Source organism: Falco peregrinus, chromosome 7 (assembly GCF_023634155.1).
Source record: "Falco peregrinus isolate bFalPer1 chromosome 7, bFalPer1.pri, whole genome shotgun sequence".
Classification (NCBI taxonomy): Eukaryota; Metazoa; Chordata; class Aves; order Falconiformes; family Falconidae; genus Falco; species Falco peregrinus.
In genome coordinates, this window is record NC_073727.1 from 33,420,556 (window position 1) to 33,441,012 (window position 20,457).

The following is a 20,457-nucleotide window of genomic DNA, read 5'->3' on the forward strand; positions in this document are numbered from 1 at the left end:
AACTGGCCTTTCTATTTGAGGCCAGTCTCTAACCAGCCAGAAGGGGTGGTTGCTAAGAACTGAATTCAGGGATTACAAGGTACTTCTGTCTTCATATTCACACACTGGTTGGGACTGTTACACTCAAAGGAGCAAAAGTAGATAAAAACATGATGAGGAAGGGAAACCTTATTTCATCTTGTGGTTTTTCTTCTACATGCAAGTAGTTACACAGTCTTATCTGATCGTAACAGTATTTTTGCAAGAGTCAGTTCTCTTCCTTGCTATTAACTCTGAAATTTTAGACAGGCGTCTAACCTGGGGCATTTTGACTTTCTCTACCTCTGTTCTTCACTCGTGCCTCACAGAAAAAGTAGGCTCTTGGAGCATGGTACATGCTCCCAGGTTTGTCAAATCCTTGTCAACATTTTGAACTGGTAAAGGGTTTGTAGGGTTTGTAGTAAAGGGTCATGTTATATTTTCTTTTAAAACATAGATTTATATATATAAACAGCAGATGAATAAGTCATGGGGTTTTTTTTTGGTTTGGGTTTTTTTAAGATAATTTAGAACAAATGGGAAGTCATAATTTCTTCTCTTGTGGCAAAACTGATGTGAAAATGAATGTTCTAACAGCCCAATCAGCTGATAGAACTGCCTTTAGGAATTTAAATGAGCTTGCTTCATGTTTTCTTTGCTTTATGAAAAAGTGGTAAGCGGAATATATTGTTCTGAGCACAGTTATGGTTTGTTTTTCCTGGTGTACAACATCTACCTTGTCTGCTTCCCCCATTGTTTTGCTGTTTCTAATGGTTTTGTGATGCTGTAAAGATTCTAGCTGCTTGTGACAAGCAAGGTCTGAAGCAATCAATACACAAACACGCTCCATGAATCAAGGTGAAAGCTGGCTTCCAGCTTCAGTTAGGACCCAATTCTGGCAGACTGTCAGGGAAACTGACCTGACACAGTAACAATCTCCAGATTACAGCCAGAGTTTGATCAGCAGAACTAACTCTGCTAGTTTGGCTGTTAAATACACGCTGTGTACAAGTCACTATGTGCTAGATGAGTGCAGCTCTCTACTGGATTAGATCAGTTGTGGGGCAGAATTGTTCTTTCAACTTTCATAAGGGGATTTTTCATCCATGCTATAGTTTTCTGCTGAGGTATCTAAAGTAACAGTTTTAACTGTTTGATGTGTGATTTGCTTCTAATCGCGGCAAGACTTTTGCTTTGCTTTCACTTCTCCAAGTATGGGTCAGAACCACTGCATAAGCTTTTGGCTCAGCTCCCTGGAGAAGATTGTGCTGTTTGCACTTCTTGATCTTGTACGTTTGCTCCCTGTTGTGGCTGTATCTGTAATTGCATTAAATGTGCATTAAAATATGGTTTAAACCATGGTGGATTATGAGGAATAACTTCATGTGAAAGACATGTGAAATTGGAGTCTTGGCATAGTGTCTGGTCTTTGTCCAAATGATGGTATGTGGGGAGAAACATTGTCCCTTAACCTTTCCCAGGAAGTATTTATCCCTGAAAATAAGTCAGCATGCACACTTGCCCTCTTGTTGCTTAAGCTATGTAAAAATTATGAGTTTGCTTCACTTTACGGTAGCTTTGACAGCGTAACTTTTTACCAAAACCAGCTTTGTTTATTGTACATAGGTACTGGTAGGATGAAGTAGGTCTCTTTTCAGGAAGGCAGAGCAAAATAACTAGTCGTAATTAAAATCTTAGCTATTTTGTAACAACTTGATTGCATAAGAAGATTTTGGCTACCTTCTTTGTAAGGGAGGCCAAGTGATGGTATTTTAATAACATACATTTCACCTTGAATCTTAGAAATAAGATATATTACTATAATTCCTGTCAGTTAAAAAGGACTTTTCAGGCTTTCTTCTGCTTTTGTGTGTGCCTATGCAACTCTGCTGTTTCTATATTAAATTTATTAAGTAAAGAGGGCACAATTTGGTTTCATGTCTGATAATCAAGAATGAAACATGGATGATTAATACGTGCACAGGAAAACTCACCTACAACCTCAGACCTAGCAAAGACATGGAAACTAAATAGTTGTAGGTAGCTTGCTTAAGGAAGCAGGGTGTTTTAGGAATGGCTGTAAAATGCCTGTCCTTTTTTCTACAGGCCAGGGAATGCAGGTGATCAGGGTGGTCAAGAGAACAGTTGAAAGTTTTATATTAAAAGTTCTTGCTGTTTTTGAGTCATCACCCACATTCACAGCAACTCTCTGTTAGGCTTTGTAGCCATCTTCTGGGATGGAATATGAGACAAGTAGGAATGTACTTCTACCCCCTTCCCTTGGTGGAGAGCTTTTTCTTTGTTTTATGCTAAACACCAGGTTTCAGTTGGAAATTAAGCACCATGAAATATGTCTGTGGGTACAACAGCAATGGTTGCTGTTATGTTTTACTGGTGAAACCAAAGGTTTGCTAAACTGTTGCTGATGATGCCAGCTGGGCTTATCTGTGTTAAGAGGCTCAGTAGTACATTAGAGACTTGGATGTCCTTGTCTGTGGCAGGGGGATTGGAACTGAATGATCTTTAATGTCCCTTCCACCCCAAACTTTCCATGATTCTGTGAATGCAAGATTGCTGAATAGGTTGTGCAGACATACGGTAGTTTGGGCCCTGTTTTACTTGAAAAGGGAATGCTGTTTGGCAAATGTGAATTCAGGAGCCTTTTCCAGCTTTTGTGTCTGGTTGGGACCCTGCCTACTAAGTAGAATAATGAGCTAATTGATCTCTTCTTTTTCAGCATAAATAGTTGCATGATAAATTGTCGCTGTTGTTGATGGATTTTGCTTGGCTCCACCTGAAGATTGAAGCCATGTATTTTCACTCTTCTGTATCAGTTCATGGGTGCTAACTTTATGTCCGTCTTTAAGAAAAGCATGGGAAAGGATGTAGTTGTGATACTAATCATTGTTAATAGTTAACAGTATTATTCCGTTGGAATTTATCTCAATCTGGGTTAATCCAGTCTGAACCCAGTGAAGGTCAGAGTTTGTCTGTTGAGGACTTTATGTTGTAAGTGAGGCAAGAAAATGGCAGTGTACCTTTTTAAGCATTGCTCCTGTAAGAGAGCAGCACATGCATAAAAATTATCTGCTCAAGTAATGGAGCACACTTTGGTTTAATCGTCTTAATTAGAAAGGGGGAATAGGATTTGGGGTGTGTTGGTGGTTTTTTTCTTTCTAATTTATTGTTTTCTGAGGTAAGTATTTCAATGAATTAAACACTTGTGCCATGACTTTCCTGCTTTTGGGAGGTCAGGCATGCTGAAAGCAAGGGATGCTGCCCTTGGCAAGGGGGAAGGCTCTAGTGCGGCAAGGTTGGTGGCTGCATTGTGCCTGTGTGTCATCCCGTTCAACCTGTTAACTCCTTGCCTTCCCAGGGTGCTGGCCTGGGCTGTGGCAGTTTGTGCCTGACCAGAGCACTCACATGTGCAGGTCAGAGCAGGGTTAGGCTTGGCTGGTAACAAATTCAAACAGAGACGACAATTTCTACGATTCTTATGCTGGCTGTAGGAGAACAGGCTGTTTTGCTCTGAATTTAAGGTTGTCAATTAAAAAGAGTGAGCTGATAGATATTTTTTTTTTATCTTATTTTACAGGAATCGGCTGTTGGAGTTGGCTTGTTTTGGTTCTGTGTTATTTGGCTGTGATGTTTTTATTCCAATGCTGGAAGCCCAACAAACCATTACCTTCTGAAGGTCTTGTTTCTTTGCTACTTGTATTTCTTAATGGAAGAGCTCCTGCGAGCAGGGCTCACTCCTGAGACGGTCAGGTTATTAGAGCATATCATGGTATGCGGATGGTTTCCTGGCGCTTGCTTCCTTTCTGTAATCCCTTCCCATTCCTGCTGGTTTTTAATGTGGTTCTTTTGGTCCCACTCCTAGGCAGGAGCAACTGCCCCTTTTCCACCCCAAAAAGGGCAGGTATCCAGCTCAGTCTGCTCTCCTCAAAGTTCTTTCATGGACACCTTTGGGTCTTCTAGTAAAAGTGAACGTGTCTTCTAAGGAATAGAAAAATTAGCATACCTGTAGTTAGCTAGCATTGGTAATATGCATACCTGGACAAAATAAGAAAGCTCTTGTGCATTTCCTTGTTCCTTTTAATGAATGCTGAGATTCCTGTGGGTTTGGGTCAGATTCCTCCAAGGTTTGCAGTTTCTTCCATGCTTCCTCCCAGGTTACCTTCCTCTGCTGAGATTTCCCCCTGCCTCTGCCCCCACACATGCCTCGGGAGGAGAGATGAAAGATTGCTTTATCTTGCACGCTGAGGGCTCCAAGAGATTGTGAAAGCTTTCTGCCAGCTGATCTCTCTGGTGTGCCTCTTTTTCAGAGAGTGTCCTAGATCAGTGGGCAGCTGTCTGGGTGTACCAGCCCCGGTTTTGTCTTGCCATGGAACTAACCGTTGCCTCTGCTGTGGATTGCAGCTCAGCATGGATGACAAAGAAAGAGAATAGAAAGCCTGTAACCTCTGCCCATGCTAATGACATGCGCTAGGTTTAATGGGTAGTAGCAGACAGAGGCATGATTTAGTGCAGTGTAGTTTTTCTAAACACATTACTGAGGTAAGATAGTTTCCTTTTTTAATTTACTTGGTGCGAGAGAAAGTAGCAGGAGATGAAAGCGTGGAGGGGGAGCTCATGCAGACTGATAATTACTTGCTTATATCTTGTGAAGGAGGATTTCAGTATTAATTTTTCTACAAGTAATTTTCTGTAAATCCTATCCCTATGTGAATAGGACAAATTGATCTTGAATGTTCCTGTTGATATCAAATCTGTGTGAGCAGGTAGAACCTGGTCCTGTGGAAGGAAGGGAAAAGGAGTAGAGCTTCATACCAGCATGTCATCAAATGAGAAAGCAAATAAAGAGGCCTTTAAGAAAAAGGTTTTGGCTGACTTTAGGTGTATTCTGAAGAATATCTTGCTAGTTTATCCTCTCTCCACCTCTCTCTTGTCCTACATGTGAATGTGGAGGGAAAAAAGAGTTTGAATAGGAAACAGACACTGTGGTTTGGGGTTTTGCTCCAGGCTGCAGAGGCCAGTTTTGCCAGTTAAGGTTTTGGTTTGTTTCTGGGGGCTAAAGCTGCTCTGGTTGCCACCCACGCGGGTGGTGCCAGCTGTGGCCCTCACTGGTGTGTGCCTGCACCATCTTGCAGCACCCCTGGGGATGTGGGTTTGGGTAAGTGTGCTCCTGAAAGCTGAGACTGTGAAAACTAGATGAGCTTTGAGAATTTAAATTGATGCCACATTTAAATATGTGTTGTAAAGCATTCAGAAGACATGCTTTTGGAGCAGAAAGGTCAAACCTTTGATGTACAGGTGCTGGTTGGACTGCAGTTATGTATCCTGTGATTCCCTCCCAGCTTCTTGCCTTTGAGTGCCTTCCTCCTGAAGGATGAGATACTGGTATCTTCTTCAAAGGCCCTAAAACTTTGCTTTATGTCTCTTTTTTCTTTTTTTAATGTCGACAATGTGACAGTTAATGCAAATTTTGGTAAGTGTGACTAGAAGAGGTGGCGCCTCTTCATGCCTGCAACGTTTGGGCCCAAGTGACTTTCTCTTTCTGAATGTCACATGGGGCAGGACCTACCACATCATTCATAGCTTCATCCAGATGTGTGGTACTAAAGTAAAAGGAGTACAGAGACCGTGTCCTCACAGAACATGTGAAGGAGGGCATCCTGATGGACCCTTTCAGGGTTGGTCCACATGAGCATGTGACACAATAGAAATCTGATAGTTTATTTTAATCCAACTCTCTGGTTGTACTTTTAATAATAGAGCCATTTTAAATACAACTTAAAATGGACATCTGTCACAAATATGTATAGAAATTCTTTGGATTTTTTGTCTTTGAGTACCTGTCAGACATTGGTGCTGGGAGAAGTGAGGTTTCTTAGCCTACTTGTAGTCCCTGAGGTTGGGAAAAGTGGGGGTTTCATTTTTTTTTTTTCCTCCTAGACAATTTAAAGGTACGATTGACATTTGCCACCTTCTTTGAATCATCTCAATTACCTTCTTCATTCTCCACTGACTTTGAAGAAAGGCTGGTCATTCTAGTTGTTTTGGTGATTGCTTGGATATTTCCTGGTATAGCAGAAAATATGAATTAAAACTAAAAAATATAACAATAATTAATTCAGTGCCAGTGTGCAGAAGGTCCTCGCCACTTTGAACTCTTTCTGGATCTTTTTGTGGTCAGCAGTATACGTGCTTCTGAGGCTAGTGAGGTTACGGGTGGTGGTTGACAGAGGAGATGGTGGGGTGACAATGAGAGAGGGATTCAGAAAGTAATCTAAGTCCGCTATATCGAGAAGTGAATGAAAGGGGGAATAAAAGTGGAACATACCCTGTGGAGTATGGTTTGTGAAGTAATGAATGACAGGCAAGAACTTGTGTGTAGATGTCCAGTGGAGGAAGTGGCACAGAAGAAACCCAGTCTCTTTTCCTATTTCGTGGTGATACAACTTAAGTAAGCCCCTATGCTAATTACTGTTAGTTCTAGCGTTCTTTGTTGCTTCTCTTGAAGCACTGAGGATTTGTACCATCTGACAGTAAGGAGGGAGAACAGATGGACTGAAAAAGAGAATCTGTTTCATAGGAGGTTTGGGGGCTGGTTTTTTTGGTGGGATTTTTTTGGCGGGTTTTTTTTTTTTGGGGGGTGGTGGTGGTGGTGGTGTTTTTGTTTTGTGTTTTTTGTTTTTTTTATTAAAGAGGAGTTTGATGGAGAATGCCAGGGTATCACTGGCACAAATCAGAGGCAGGGAATCTGGACTGCTAAGTTAGAGCTCAAACCACAGAAACGTTCATAAAATCCAACCTTAAGGGCAGGTGCAAAATGCTTAGTAAAAGTTTGCAGTATCTTAGGTTTGCACTTGAGCCATGTCTATTTGGATTTCATTTGGTTAGCACCTACCTCTGTGGAGTCCTGAACCACGGTGAGCCTTTCAAGTATTTTCCATGATTAATTTTTTTAAAGAAAAATTCAAAATTACACTTTCTGCTTCCCAAACAAGACAAGTAATTCTTCACTGAATTGCAACTTACCAGCAAAAATGAAAGAGCAATGTTTCCAGTGAAGTAGAAAGCAATGGGTTTTTACTTATAAATAAAGGGAACTTTAATCCATTTGTTTCTTCCCCTGTAGAACATGAAGGTCCAGTGGACCCAGCTGTCCCCTCAATTGCATCTGTACATTTCCAAAAATTTTTTAATGCATAACATCCTTGGTAGTTTAGAGAGGAGAATTTAGTGCACTGGTAAAATTAAATTTCTCTGCAGAGCTGCAGATTAGACATGGCACTGTTAGCTTTCAGCATTAGTAGGTGAGAAGTAAGAACAGTGTACTGGTTTGTTTAGCGTGTGGATCTCTGAACAAAAAGTGAAGTTTCAGTTGGAAAATGCTCATTTGTATGTGTCTATTTTTAAAGTAGAATGGCCCCTTCTGTAAGAAATATAAGCGTAATGCAGCTGCCCAAGTACAGCCTGCACAGGTTATGTGATATCCAGCTTGGGCCAAGCTAAATGACAGGTATAAATCAGTGCTTCTGTGGGGTAGTTTGAACTTCGTTTACTGTGTAGCTAACAAAGATTTCCTTTAAAAGAAAGCCCAGGGGTTGGAAGTAATTTTCTGACTTAAAAGTACCACGCCATCTGCTTCTGTTTTCTGTTGCTAGTATCCTTGCATTTTGGGGGAAGCAAGTGGACTAATGTGGGTCTGGTTCGGCTGTCCTCCACATATACCCACCACCACAGGCTCTACCACCCCAGAAAATCTTTTCAAATAAGATGTCAAGAAGTGGAGGGGTGGAGGGAGAGGTTAGGTGTTGCTCTTCTAATAGTTTAAATGTTACCGTTTTGTAGGATGAAAGTCACAAGAGCCTGTTTTCTCCTCATGAGTTGTAAGCAGAGCTAGCCCCTCCTGAGATGCTATACAGAAGTGAAGCACAGCTGGGCATGAGAGCTGGATGCTGCCTGACATTTAATACTATACTGTAGCTCAGCTGCTTTTAGACATATCTGAGTCGTTCTTCATGCTGTGAAAATACACCATGCTGTTGTGCATACTGGGAGCTCTGAAGTTCTTAATACACAGTGGTATTTTAAAATTCAAAGACTTCTTAAAATTCAGGGGTTTGACGACATGATAAGCTGATATTGAAGGATTAGGCTCTTCAAATAAGAAAAATCAAGGAAAAGAATAAAACTTGTTATTTTCGCCGATGTTATAAGAGATTTTTTTCTTTCCCATTCTGTAGCACCTCCTGGGTCCGCAGCAGCAGGTAGCCTAGCAGCCTACCTCTAAAGCTGTACTTAGATCAATTGCTGATGCTAGTGCACAAACAAAGATAGGCTGTTTTGGTACGACAAGGCTCCATTGAAGTTACGCTAATAAGCAAGGCAGCTCTGTTCACTTCAGTCCCATTCAAAACACAGGAAAAGGATCAATCTTTGCCAAACTTGAAAGGCTGAATATTACAGAGGATAAAAATGATTTACTTCAGGTGGGTGTAAAACATATTTTCAAAATAAACACTGAAACCACACTTGATGTTTACCACATATTTTAATCATAGTCTGTGTGGCATGATATACAGCAAGTGTACAGCTTTGTATTCCTTATATTTTATAAATGCAGGTTTATTCTAACTAGCATTTAATATAAGCGCTTCTTAAGTACCAGCTTAGATGCTAGATACAATGTGCCTTGTGGCTGTGAAGTGTTACTCTGTTGTAGTTTAGTTTACTCTTAGCAAAAGGTCTTGCCTTAGTATTTCCCTAATGCTTGAACAAAAAAACCTGAAACCCTGAAGTAGTTGTAGATGGGATTAATTTGACGATTTGGTTTTAAATTGTTGTACCTGTACTTCTTTAAAGAGAAGCTTGTACTAATCTTTGCAGTAGTGCAATAGCTTTTTTATATTTCTGTAGCAATTTGGTTTCCTATTTTAGTGTGTTCGAGTGCTCTAGTGCTAGATTTATTATCTTCTGCCTTCTAAGCACAGCTCCATGATGTACTGGGTGATTCTTCTGAGAAGAGTCACTCTAGTGGTGTCATATGCTTGAGTTCTGTTTTGCATGCTGCTATAGGTGAATTGGTGTCCTACAGGTATAAAATGGTGGATGTACCCTGGCATGTAGCTTGTGGGGGTTTGGTTTTTTTGGTGGGTTTTGGTTTTGTTTGTTCTATTTTGGTGGGGTTTCTTTTTAATACCTTTGAGTCCATACCCCTCCTGTACTTACTGGGTCGTGAAAAAGCTAAACTGTTTGAGCCTAGCCTTGTTTGCAGGTGGTAGAGCTCTGCTCACCTTTTAGAGCTACAAAATTAAATTCAAGGAAGTTCCCTCCTAAGAATGAGTGTGTTGCTGGGGGAGCTGCCTCTCCTCTGCCTCTCTCCTGACCTGCCTGCACCCTGAGCTGAGGCTGCTCAGGGCACCATGGCAGCAATTGCTTGCCGAGGCGTTCTCTGCCATGCTGTAGTCTGGGACAGGCTGCCACCGTACTCACCCTGCTTTTCTCTCTCTAACATACATCTGACTTCTTTGCTCTGCTTAGGTTTAGCTACATTGCTGAAAGAACAAAAAGAAAAAAGAAAAGAAAAAAAGGGATTTTTTTTTGAAGTGAGTATGAACCTTGGGTTTTATACCACTTTGTTATGACTCCTGATCCTCTGGCTGCTGACTAAATTATCATTCAGGTAGAGCCCATACGGCTCCATGCTGAAGCAGCAATGACAGGGTTGTGTTGTGTTGGTTTCTGGGGTTTTTTCCTCCTTTCGTAGCTTAAATATTGCATTAGTGAAGTCTCTGAGGTCTCCTGGTACCACTATGCAGCAGCAATATCTGCATCCAAATCTGAGGTGTTCCTATCATATTTAGTATATATTGTTTGACAGATTCCCATCATCGAGCATGTTAAAGAATAAGCAGACTAGGGAAATCAAACTTGCCAACCTTGAAACAGTAATTCCTAGAAAGAGATGCTGGGTGCACTATTAAACCTCTTTCTCTGCATGCAGATAGTAAAGAGGGAATTAGGCTGGTGGTCAGCTCCACTTGTGCAGTCAACTTTCATTCATTCAAGATTACTGGAGGCAGACACAGACATGCTCAAGCTGCGTCCTTGCAGATTCTCAAGATCCAGCAGGGTTTATTAACTCAGGCTTAGTGCCAAGCAAATGCAACTCTGCTGCTCCCAGACCAAGTAGGATCTGCTATTTTGGCATGGAGTCTGAGCTGTTAAAGCCTGACAAGTGTGAAGGTGCAGAGCTGGGTCCAGTGATCTTCTCAGATCCGGGATCTCTGGAAATACATTGTGGATATATGACCATATGGATCAGCTTGGGACCATCAGGACTTACTAGCTCAACAACAGTTTCAGCCCTGTTAACCTTGAGCTTGCTTCTGTGCCTGTTTTTATTTTGGTCATCTTTTTAGTTTTTATAGTTATTTTTAAGGTGGTGGGAGGGGGCATTGTTTTTAAACTCCAACTTTGAGTTGTGGGAAAACTTATGACCTTGGTCACCCCCAGGCTCGGCTAACACTTACTGTGCATGCAGCGTGGCATGTAAGGAGCTTCTTGGACGCCGTCTGCAGAGGCACAGAGCTTGCTGAGCAGGAACCAGCTCAGGGCTAGCACTGAGTCAGAGCTGTTAGACTCTGATGATCCTAAATTGACTTGAATTTCTCTGTGCTGCGATTCCCAGCACTTTTTGCAGTGAAATAGTATATGAATGTTTCCATTGCCTGCTTTCTCGGCCTGTATGAGCTGTGATAGTGGAGTGGTGAGCATTACACCCAAAGCAGGGAGTGCTGTATGAGTGCTCCTAGTTAGGACTTGTGTTTTGGTTTCGTGGAGTACATTGTCATGGTACGTACACTGAGACTATATGTTTATAACTGCAGTTGTCTTACAGGTAATTAGCTTTTCTGTTTGGATTTGAAAATACTCTCTGGAAGAACTGCAGTGTGTTTGGACTAAGTCAAAATAATTTTAAGACTATATGATTGATAGTCTGTGGATTGTTACAGTCCTTGAAATTGAATTTCCTCACAAAATTCACAAATGCTTGCTTAATTTTTCCAAGCAAAAGGTCATACAGCTCTTCTGGTTTTTTCATACACAGGTGCAGCTGGGACAAGCGGATATAAAATGCCCGATCACAGAGTGCAGTGAACACCTGGATGAAACAACTATCCTCTATAACCTGCCCCATGACGACATCATCAAGTATAAATATTTCCTGGAACTCAGCCGCATTGACTCCAGCACCAAGCCATGCCCTCAGTGCAAGCACTTTACAACCTTCCGGAGGAGAGGCCACATTCCTACCCCTGCCAAATTGGAGAACAAATACAAAGTGAGCATGCTTGCCAGGGCCGTGGGTTAGATGACACTACAAAAGTAGGACAGCGTTTGGTGGGCATTAAATGAGCTTTCTTGCATCGCTGGTGCTATGTGCAAGTTGTAATTAGGAATATGAATCTGTAGTACGTAATTGATTAACTACTTAATTAGTTTCTAACAGTTCAAGCAGTTGAACTGCAACCCCTTTTTCTTTGGCAGGTGGCATAATTTTGTCCTGAGACACATTTTAATTTAAAGAATGTATTCTCTCTGGCATTCAAACAGTATGGTCACAATCAGAAGAGACTAGGGAAGGGGAGTTATCATTGTAACTGATAATTTTAGGTACACGACTAGCAGAGATATTTCTTCCTGAAACTCTGGGCAAATGAATTCTGGGCGTTTGTGGTGTTAGGCTGTTGGCTTGCTCCTTAGAAATAGAGCTGTTGTCTGTCCTGCTTCTTGGCTTTGTTTTCTTCAGTCCCTTACCAGAGGTTGTACATTCCTGTAGTCTCATCACTCATAATACGAGAAACTTGAGAAACTGGAAAAAAACACTTTCATAGAATTTCTTTCAGTAGAAGATTTGCTTATGCTGTAACTTCAATCAAAGATAAAAAGCAAGAGCTTACAATTAGAAGCTTTGAGCTGCTGAAGGTCCATCTCAGTTCCAGAAGATGAGGGTTCTGTCTGCAGCATCATGCTCTGTATTAGTTTTCCATCCAATTACTAGATTTCTTGTGGTTAACTTCATGATTGAGCTGGCCTTTTCTGGACAAACCAGTTCCTGTTAGTAGGAGTTTAGATGACTGTTTAGATAGCCCTAATTACACAGCATAAGATTCAGCCCAGCATGGAGATTAAAAGGTAGAAGGTTGTGCATTCAGTGGAGTTGAAACCTTGGTAAAGCTATCTTTGAGTTATGAGCTACTTATGTATACCTGTGCAGTGCATGAACATGCCACACAGCCTGTGGGACTCAACAATTCCAGATTTTTTGGCATCTTACATGCAGGTGGAGAAATTCGAAACTGCAAGTGAAATTCCTTCTGCCCACAGCCATTCTTTCACCCATCCGCTTCGCATTCCCTCAGATGCAGACAGGATGTAGAGTCCAAGGTAGATGAGAGGTTGTAATGCTTCTCCAGCAGCCTCTCAAGATGTCAGAAGCTGTTACTGTTCCACAGATGTGGGTCAGAGGTGGTGCAGCTGTTGTCATGGGCATGTTGTCTCTGAGACTGTTCCTCAAGGTGCAAAATTGGTTGTTCTGTCCACCAGTGCTTTTTTTATGCTATAGTTAAAACCTTCCCACTGCTTCCCTACAAATCATAATTGGAAGGAATGGAAGACTGTGTGATGCATGAAGTAATGCTAGCCAGAAGCAGGTCCCTGGTCCCTGGTAATGCATTGTGTGTAGCTCTGATCTGCAGGGGTCAAGGCTCCTGGGAGCAGGCACTGGCAAAATGTGCCCTTTGAGCTGTGCCCAGGTGTTGCCTGGAAGAATGTCTAGTTGATGCTGGGCAGAAATATAATTAGGAAAATACAAGCAACCTATGGACAATCATAGTTCAGGGCTTCAGCCTACTCTCTGAACCTGTGGCGTTTTCTGGCATAGGTACAATCCTAGTGACTGACTTTAAGCTTAGCACAAGGAAATGTTTTGCTGCAGGGCTAAGGTTTAAAAAGAAAACTGTATATGAGATTCTGCATATGTGAGTGATTACATACACATGTAGCTGTGAACCATTGTTATCTTAGTGTTCTTAGATTCTCGTGTGATTGCTTGCATCTTGTCTGTGCCTTGAATTACAGGCTCTTCAGAGGTAAAGACTCATTTTCTTCTGCATATAGCGTAGGAGACATCTGACTGGAGACTGGAAGGCTCACGTATTCACATGCAAGCAATAATAACAGCACTTGCACCAGATGAATTCTGTGCCAGCACTGGAAGTGCTGCCTTCAGAAGAACTGAGTCATGTGTGGGGAAAGTCTATGTGTAAGCCTACTAGATCATTGCGCACGGGGCCTCAGAGCCAGTGCTCTTGCTGTCCTATACACTGCAACAGGAAAACACTGTAAAACCCTTTTGAACAGATACTTTAAAAATGTTATTGATGGCATTCCTAAAATTTGATACGCTGCTTAAAATTATAAATAATACCTAATTTTAAAGAAGTAGTAAAGTTATTAGGTAAATTAGTTTTTCTTACTATAGCTGTTCTGTGTCAGCTAAACTGACCTAAGCCCAGCAGTTCAGTTTGCTGGTGCTGTTTTTCATTTTTGAGATGAAAGTCTTGGTGTGCTAAGCCTCAAAGGTTGGCTGGTACATGTATGTTGGAGGAGAAGGAGGGGAAGAAAGGGGAAATTTGCTACGCAAACCTTTCTTCTCCCATTAATGCCACTTATGACAGCATGGTACAGCAGTGTGACTAATTAATGTGACTATATCAAATATTTGTATCATAAATGGATCCAACTCTAAGAAAGGAAATATCCCTGCCCCCTCTCTTATGACCTAACTTGGGAGTGTTAAAACTTTTTTGTAGACAAGATCCTAATAAACCTTTGGTCAAAGCTGGTATACCAAAGTGCAAAGAATGTGGGCAAAAATTGAAAAATTGATAGTTCTTTTTTTATGCATGGAGCAGATATGGGTTGCGCAACAGTGAGTATGTTGGCTTGTTCTATGAGGGGCTGAGAGGGTTGTGTTCCCTTAAGGCCTGGATTTCATCTGTTGTTCTAATGTTAGTTCCTTGACCAGCCATCTGCCATGAAGAAGCAATTCTTGGACTGTATTTCTGCATTGTCAGCCTGTGAGGTTCGTAATGTAGTTTTCTTGTGCGCTTCTGTCAAGAGGTACACATCACATAAAAGAAGGGCTTGAGTGCTTGGCTTTGGAAATGTGTTTTTTCAGTGCAGTTGTTGCATGAACTATCTTTAGTTTGGACTGCTTGAGTTTCTGAAGCTGGTTGCTCTGGAATAGTAGGAATTTATACCTGCAAAGGTGCTGTGATAGAGCAGACCTGTGTAGTTCGTATCAATTAGTTCCCCCCTTTTGGGATCAGATTTTAACCTTGAGTAGCACGTACCTTCATGACTACATGTCACTTCAATCTGCCTTGAGCCTGAACTGCTGCAGATGTGATTTTGCCATGCTCTCCCTGTTTGCTCTCAGCTGTTCATTTCTGCCAGGTTGCTTTTGCACATGTTGATGTTTTGGTGTCAGACTGGGAGCTGGATCAAAGATCAGCTCCAGTGGGATACAAGATCTGTTTGTTTTGTTGTTGCTTATTTTCAGCTGGTACAAGTGAGGGGACAAGTTGGTGATGACAAGGAGGCAGCTGTTTTGGCAGGAGCCCATATTTATTTTGGAATAAAGTGACTGTGTAGCTGTAGCTAGAGATTGTAATTAATGTAATCAGTTAGTTGCATGATTAATTTGGCTATCTTGTTATATATCTGGCATTCCCGAGGAGCAGAAAAATCCCACAAAGCTTTCCGCAGATTCAGGGCTCTCAAGAAGATTTTTTAATGTGTAGTCAGTTTTGCTATCATGATGTCACATCAAGCAGTATTTTGTGTTGAAGTTACCTACCAATTTTGAAGGGTCTTTTCCTCGTAGGTGAGGAAAATGATAGAATAGTTTGTAGTAAAAGGGCTAGCTAAGAAAATGGAAAATGTTAGCCTCAAAGATCAATGTTTCAGAAAGCTGAGAACCAAAAAGGTTAGCATGAGAAGTTGTCATCTTTTCTATTGCAAGGGAGGCTGACCTCCAGATGGCATAGAAGTCTGCGTATATATCTGTCCTCTTCATTCTGATCAACTGAAATGGAAGGCATAAAATAAATGGAAAAATGTTTGTGTGAGGAAAAACATACTTGATAAAAACCTAGATTAATGTTCTGTGGTTGTTTTTTTTTCAGATATAGTTTGTCTGCTTTGCTGGACTATAATATATTTTACTGGTTTAAATTATATGTAGATAGCATTTCAGTGTCCTTGTTATGATAATTCATGCACTAATACTGAAGCATAAAGAAAATCATATTTGACTTCTTTCTTTCAGAAAAGCAGAGGAAGAATGGAATAAGAATCTTAAAGACTGATATAATTGCCCTGTTGTGTTCCTGTTTCTTAAGCACACTGGTGTCACGCTGCATCCAAGTTTGAATAGATTTAGGGTTGTGTTTTGCAACCACTAGTTCCAAGAAAAATAAGGTTCATAAGTACTTAAAAATACAGTTTTCTTTGCCTGTTTAATGTATGTTCAGACAGTATTGAACAACAGAGAAGTCAAGTGGCCCATTCAAAGTGTAAAAACTACTTAGCAGTTTGGTTTTGAGAAAGCATCTGTCAGGGGTGGCAAGCAGAAGAGGGAACTAGGAACTCCAACAACTGGTTCCCACTAGTTTACTTCAGTTAGTCAGGGCCATTCATAGGAACAAGTGTTATTCGGAGTTCATGTGGTTATAGCTTCATCTTGTATGTCAGTGCTTTCTAAGTAACATATTTGGAAGCATCTGATGCCATAGTGTGTGTAAGAGTAATTATATGTCCTGGTGGTTGCTGTATTTCTTGCAGTTATAGACATGCTGCAGTAGAAAGAGAGCCTGCAATGAGTTTGTGTCAGGTTTTCATCCCCTACCCCCTCTCTCTCTCAAAAAAAAACCAAAAACAAAACCAAAACCAAGAACAAGAACAAAACCTACCCACACCCCAAAAAAACAAACTCACAAAACTTACATCTTCTGTTGGAATTTTGTTTAAGAAAGAAACTTCAAATTGCAGCTTCCCAGATCTCTTGGTTTGGGTTTGTATTTTTTAACTTTCGTGTTCTATCTCAAATGTCTGGATTCTGCAACTGATACAAGGTTTCAGGTTGCAGAACACTTAATTATGGCTACAGACTCCCGACTTTGGCTGAGGCATAACAAATACTGAGTAATACAATGCAATGCTGGCTATAATCTGTCTTCCCAGCAGTAGGTCGCTGTGACATGTGTTACTGAAAAATGTAAATTCAAAGCTTAAAGGGGAAAAAAAAAGATACAGAGATATTGGGCAGAATAGCAGCTAGTAACCTAACCTATCTTGTTTGCATTGTTTTCTGAAGTATTGTGGAAACATAGATCAGTGCTCTGCATTAGTTTCGTTAGCAACGAATCTGCTATTCTTTAGGTTCTTCAGAGTGGGAATTTTCCTTTTACCTGTTTAAACTTTTTATTATAAGAATTCATTGGGGAAGCAGAGATGTAGGATAGCATGTTTTCTTTGGTTTAGCATCTGAGCCAGTAAACCAACAAATTGGAGAAGTGGCACTGGTTATAGTTTGTATTGCTTTTATTTTATACTTTATCTTGGCCTTAGATATTACTGTGTTTTCATGCAAAAAATAATAATGTTTCTAATCCACATGTTGCAGCTTTAATGTGGTGTTCCCCTGTAGCATGCTTTATTCTTTGTCCTTTCCTGGTTTTTTTGCTGCCTATCTGTGTCTTCAGTAACTTATCGCATGCTTCCTGTCAATAAAATAAGTGCAGTTTTCTTCTGTGTGAGGTGTCTTACTGCATGCTCTAGCAAAAAATACCATCTTGTAGCTATAGAACGCCGTAAGTCATACTTGCACCAGGTACAGTATTTCTGAATTTCATCCATTTTAATATTATGCTTTCCTTGAGTCTGCTTGATATGGAGGAAATGTATGTATTCTAACACTTAAATGCACATACTTTTTTTTTTTTTTTTACAAAGATAATGACTACTAGATGGTGACTGACTAAAATGTTAATGTGGTGTAATAAGAAGAAAATCTGTCAGTTTCTTGATGCTGCTTCCCTTCCTTGTGCTTTAGTCTTATGCCCAGGCAAAGGATCCTGGAGGGGGAAGTGCTGGTTTATGAGTAGTGAGAAAATTATTCTCTTCACCATTAACTCCCATTCTTGCACTTGCTGATCTGTAAATGTGGATTGACATAAAGAGGTAAGCTGAAGTGATACATTGACCAGCACATCATACAGGTAAACAGTGCTACACAGACAGAGACACAGACAGAGATGCATCACTTTATACAAATTAAGCTATGACTGTTACACACTGCTGCAGTGTAAAAAAAAAAAAAAAAGGCAAAAAACCTCTTGCGCTCTACAGCTGAAGTTAAAGACAAGCACTTTATGGGTCAGCTAGGGGCATAAAAATGCTCAGCTTGAGCCATTGTGTCGATTATGGTTTTAATGTGAAACATTAAAGGCAAAACCCTAAATGCTGTCTCTGTGTATAGAACTTGGGGAACAGCATTAAGGGTAGCAGACGGCTTCATTTCTCAGTCATGCATCAGAGATCAGATCAGCTTTGTATTAGCATGCTGGTAGTGACGGATGTAGGAATTGCACCTACAAATAATCATTTTGGCTGCCTCCCAGAAAAATACTTAAGGGAGTTCAGAGCACCTACTTTGGACTCTTGACTGGAGCCAAGGCAGCACACCACCAGCTGGCATGTGTGAGCAGAGGTCACAGCAACTGGTGGGGGTGAAGACTTTAGAAATGTGTTCTGGGGGCTTCACACATGACTACACCCTAGGATGTAGTTTCCTGAGCAGCACCCCTACACCATGCATGGCCAGTACACATCCGTGGTTTGGTGGTGAACCAGGTCTGGACACAGGTAAAACCAAAAAGCCCTTTTTTGGCTGGTTGGATTCCTCGGGCTTGTCCATTAACTGGTACAATGCCAGGGCAGTGCCAGGCATGGGCTGCAACTGGAGCTGGTGGACAGGGCACAGCAATCGCTTGGGAGATGTGCCTTCCAGTCTTTCAGGCTGAGGCATTTTGTTGCCAAACACAGTAGAAATGAAGATTTTGCAGGCGCCTAGAAATGCCAGTCTAATGTGGCGTCAAGTTTGTTCTTTCCCTACTCACGATCCAGGTAGGAGGCCTGTCTTTCATCATATAAGCACCTGCAACATGCTTCTGTTTATTTCTTCTACAAAGACGGCAGCTGCCATAGCTTTTTTAAAATAAATAAATAAATAAATTAATTAAAAAAGCCAGACTCGGGAGGAAGACATGATGATGATGGTACCTGTTTGATGCAATGATTTAAAACCCAGAGAATGGTATGGGAAAAATAGATCCTTTCTCAATTTAAGGAGTTTGGGTTGTGGGTTTTGCTGTTAGGTGTGGTCTGTAGGAAGCAGGCTGTGTGGCACAGCCTCAGCTCACCCTTACACAATCAAAAGGAAGTGCCCAACTTCCAGGTGGTAGTTGTGGCCCTTGGTTGAGAGCCTTGCTCTTGGCCCCTTTTCCCAGGACCATGTCTAATACAAGCTTCATAACCCATTCTGGGATCTGTGGAGCCCCTTGAGAAGATCAGCTACTCCCTGGTAATAGCCTTGGCAGTGAAGTTGAGAAGACTGAGATCCACTGCACTGAAAACCGGCTGCTGGTTCTTGGGTGATGGCACTCGTGCATTGGAGGCAACTGAATAAGCTTCCTGGATTTTGCCTTTTCACATTTGAGACGTGTTGAATTTAGGAAGCGGGTTCCTATGCTTAAACAGAGCTACTTGTGCTTAGTTTGATTGAGGCCTTTCCTGGCTTTAGCAATTAGTTCTGTATTTTCTGTCTTTTAAAAGAACAAATTAGCTTCCACAACTACTTGCATTTTTAAAACAGACCCTCAAAAAATGCTAAGTCTTTGCTGGCCAGCTATTACTCTCTTAATTGAAGAGCAGAGGTTTTAAAACAGGCTTTCCAGTTGGGTCAGCACCCAGCTTGCAAACCTGTGGTGTTTTCTCATTTGTACAGATCCAGTGTCCATCTTGCCAATTTGTCTGGTGTTTCAAGTGCCACTCTCCCTGGCATGAAGGCGTTAACTGCAAAGAATACAAGAAGGGAGACAAGCTGTTGCGTCACTGGGCCAATGAAATCGAACATGGACAGAGGAATGCCCAGAAGTGTCCAAAATGCAAGGTGAGCTGCTCTCCCTTGGCTTTTAGCTAGTGGAATCAAACCATTTAGATATGTATTTAAAGTAAATATTTGTAGCTTCTCGGTGTTGGAAATGAAATTCATGCTTGGTGTGTGGGTTCTTGTGAATGACCTGTCGGGGGGAAAACAGGTCTGATGTTTTACTTGCTTATTGCTGCACTGATTCTGCAGAATCTCTGCATGTAAAAGAAACATGGAAATCGTAAGAGGAGGGCCTTGATATATGCTTATAATGAATGTGTGTTATAGAATAAATTATTTCTAAAATAAAGCTTTAAAGAAATCGAAAGCTTTAGAGAAACATGGTGCCCTTCTGTCAGGCTTTCCAAAGGGCTTGGGTGAATTAAATTTTGAAGGCAGAAAGTACTCTGTCCACCAGTTACGTAAGGGAAACTTTAAAATTTCTCAAAACCCGTTTTTTAGGATTAAATATCAGTTCTTCACAAGCCTTTCTCATGAATTAGTTTATTTTTAAACACTAAAAAATGTCGTTAATCTCTAGTAGGATAGGAAATACTTCCCACTACTCAAATGAGATGCAACAGCCCCCTACACCCCTGCCCTGGCTGCCCTTAGTGAAAGTGACCATTATGTTTGTTCACTTTTTTTTTTCACAGCACTTATCTCCAGCTACTGACAGTATAGGAAGTCGAAACCTTGTGAGCACCATGGTGATTTTTTTTTCTTTTCTTTGTGATTTTTTGTTTGTGTGAAAGAGAGTACCTAATTTTAACCTAACTTGCTCTTCATGTACTTCATGGAGAGGACAAAGTAACGAAACTGGAACATTTGTTAGGAAATAAATACTGAATGGAAGGATTTACTTCTAAATGTCTGAATTACACTTTTGTCATACTTTGAGCCTTACCCTGTGCAAATCAGAGAATGTTTATCAGTTTACTAAGTATCTTATTTTGGTCTTGGGGAAAGAAATGCCTGTGATGCCATAGCTTGAAATATTTCAAAACACTTAAGAAAAATTTGGAAAGCTCTGAAATCAGCAATCAGTTGTTTACCTTCCTCCTGCACACATGACATTTTAGCAGAGTTTTAACAGCTTGCTGTTTGGTAAGAGTTGATAGGTTTGAGCCAGTTCTAAAAATGCTCACTTT

The 20,457-nt window shown here is 41.0% G+C and overlaps 1 protein-coding gene across 2 annotated transcripts in view; it reads left to right on the forward strand.

The window, feature by feature from the left end:
- RNF217 (ring finger protein 217) overlaps positions 1 to 20,457 on the forward strand; it is a 64,500-nt gene that overhangs the window by 21,573 nt on the left and 22,470 nt on the right. Inside the window, exons 2-4 of one of the 2 annotated variants that reach the window (XM_027786088.2) lie at positions 11,138 to 11,371; positions 19,163 to 19,327; positions 19,963 to 20,016. In XM_027786088.2, coding sequence (XP_027641889.2) covers positions 11,138 to 11,371; positions 19,163 to 19,327; positions 19,963 to 20,016 — 453 coding nt within the window. The remainder of the gene's footprint in view (positions 1 to 11,137; positions 11,372 to 19,162; positions 19,328 to 19,962; positions 20,017 to 20,457) is intronic. The other variant, XM_055809463.1, reaches the window with a different exon arrangement.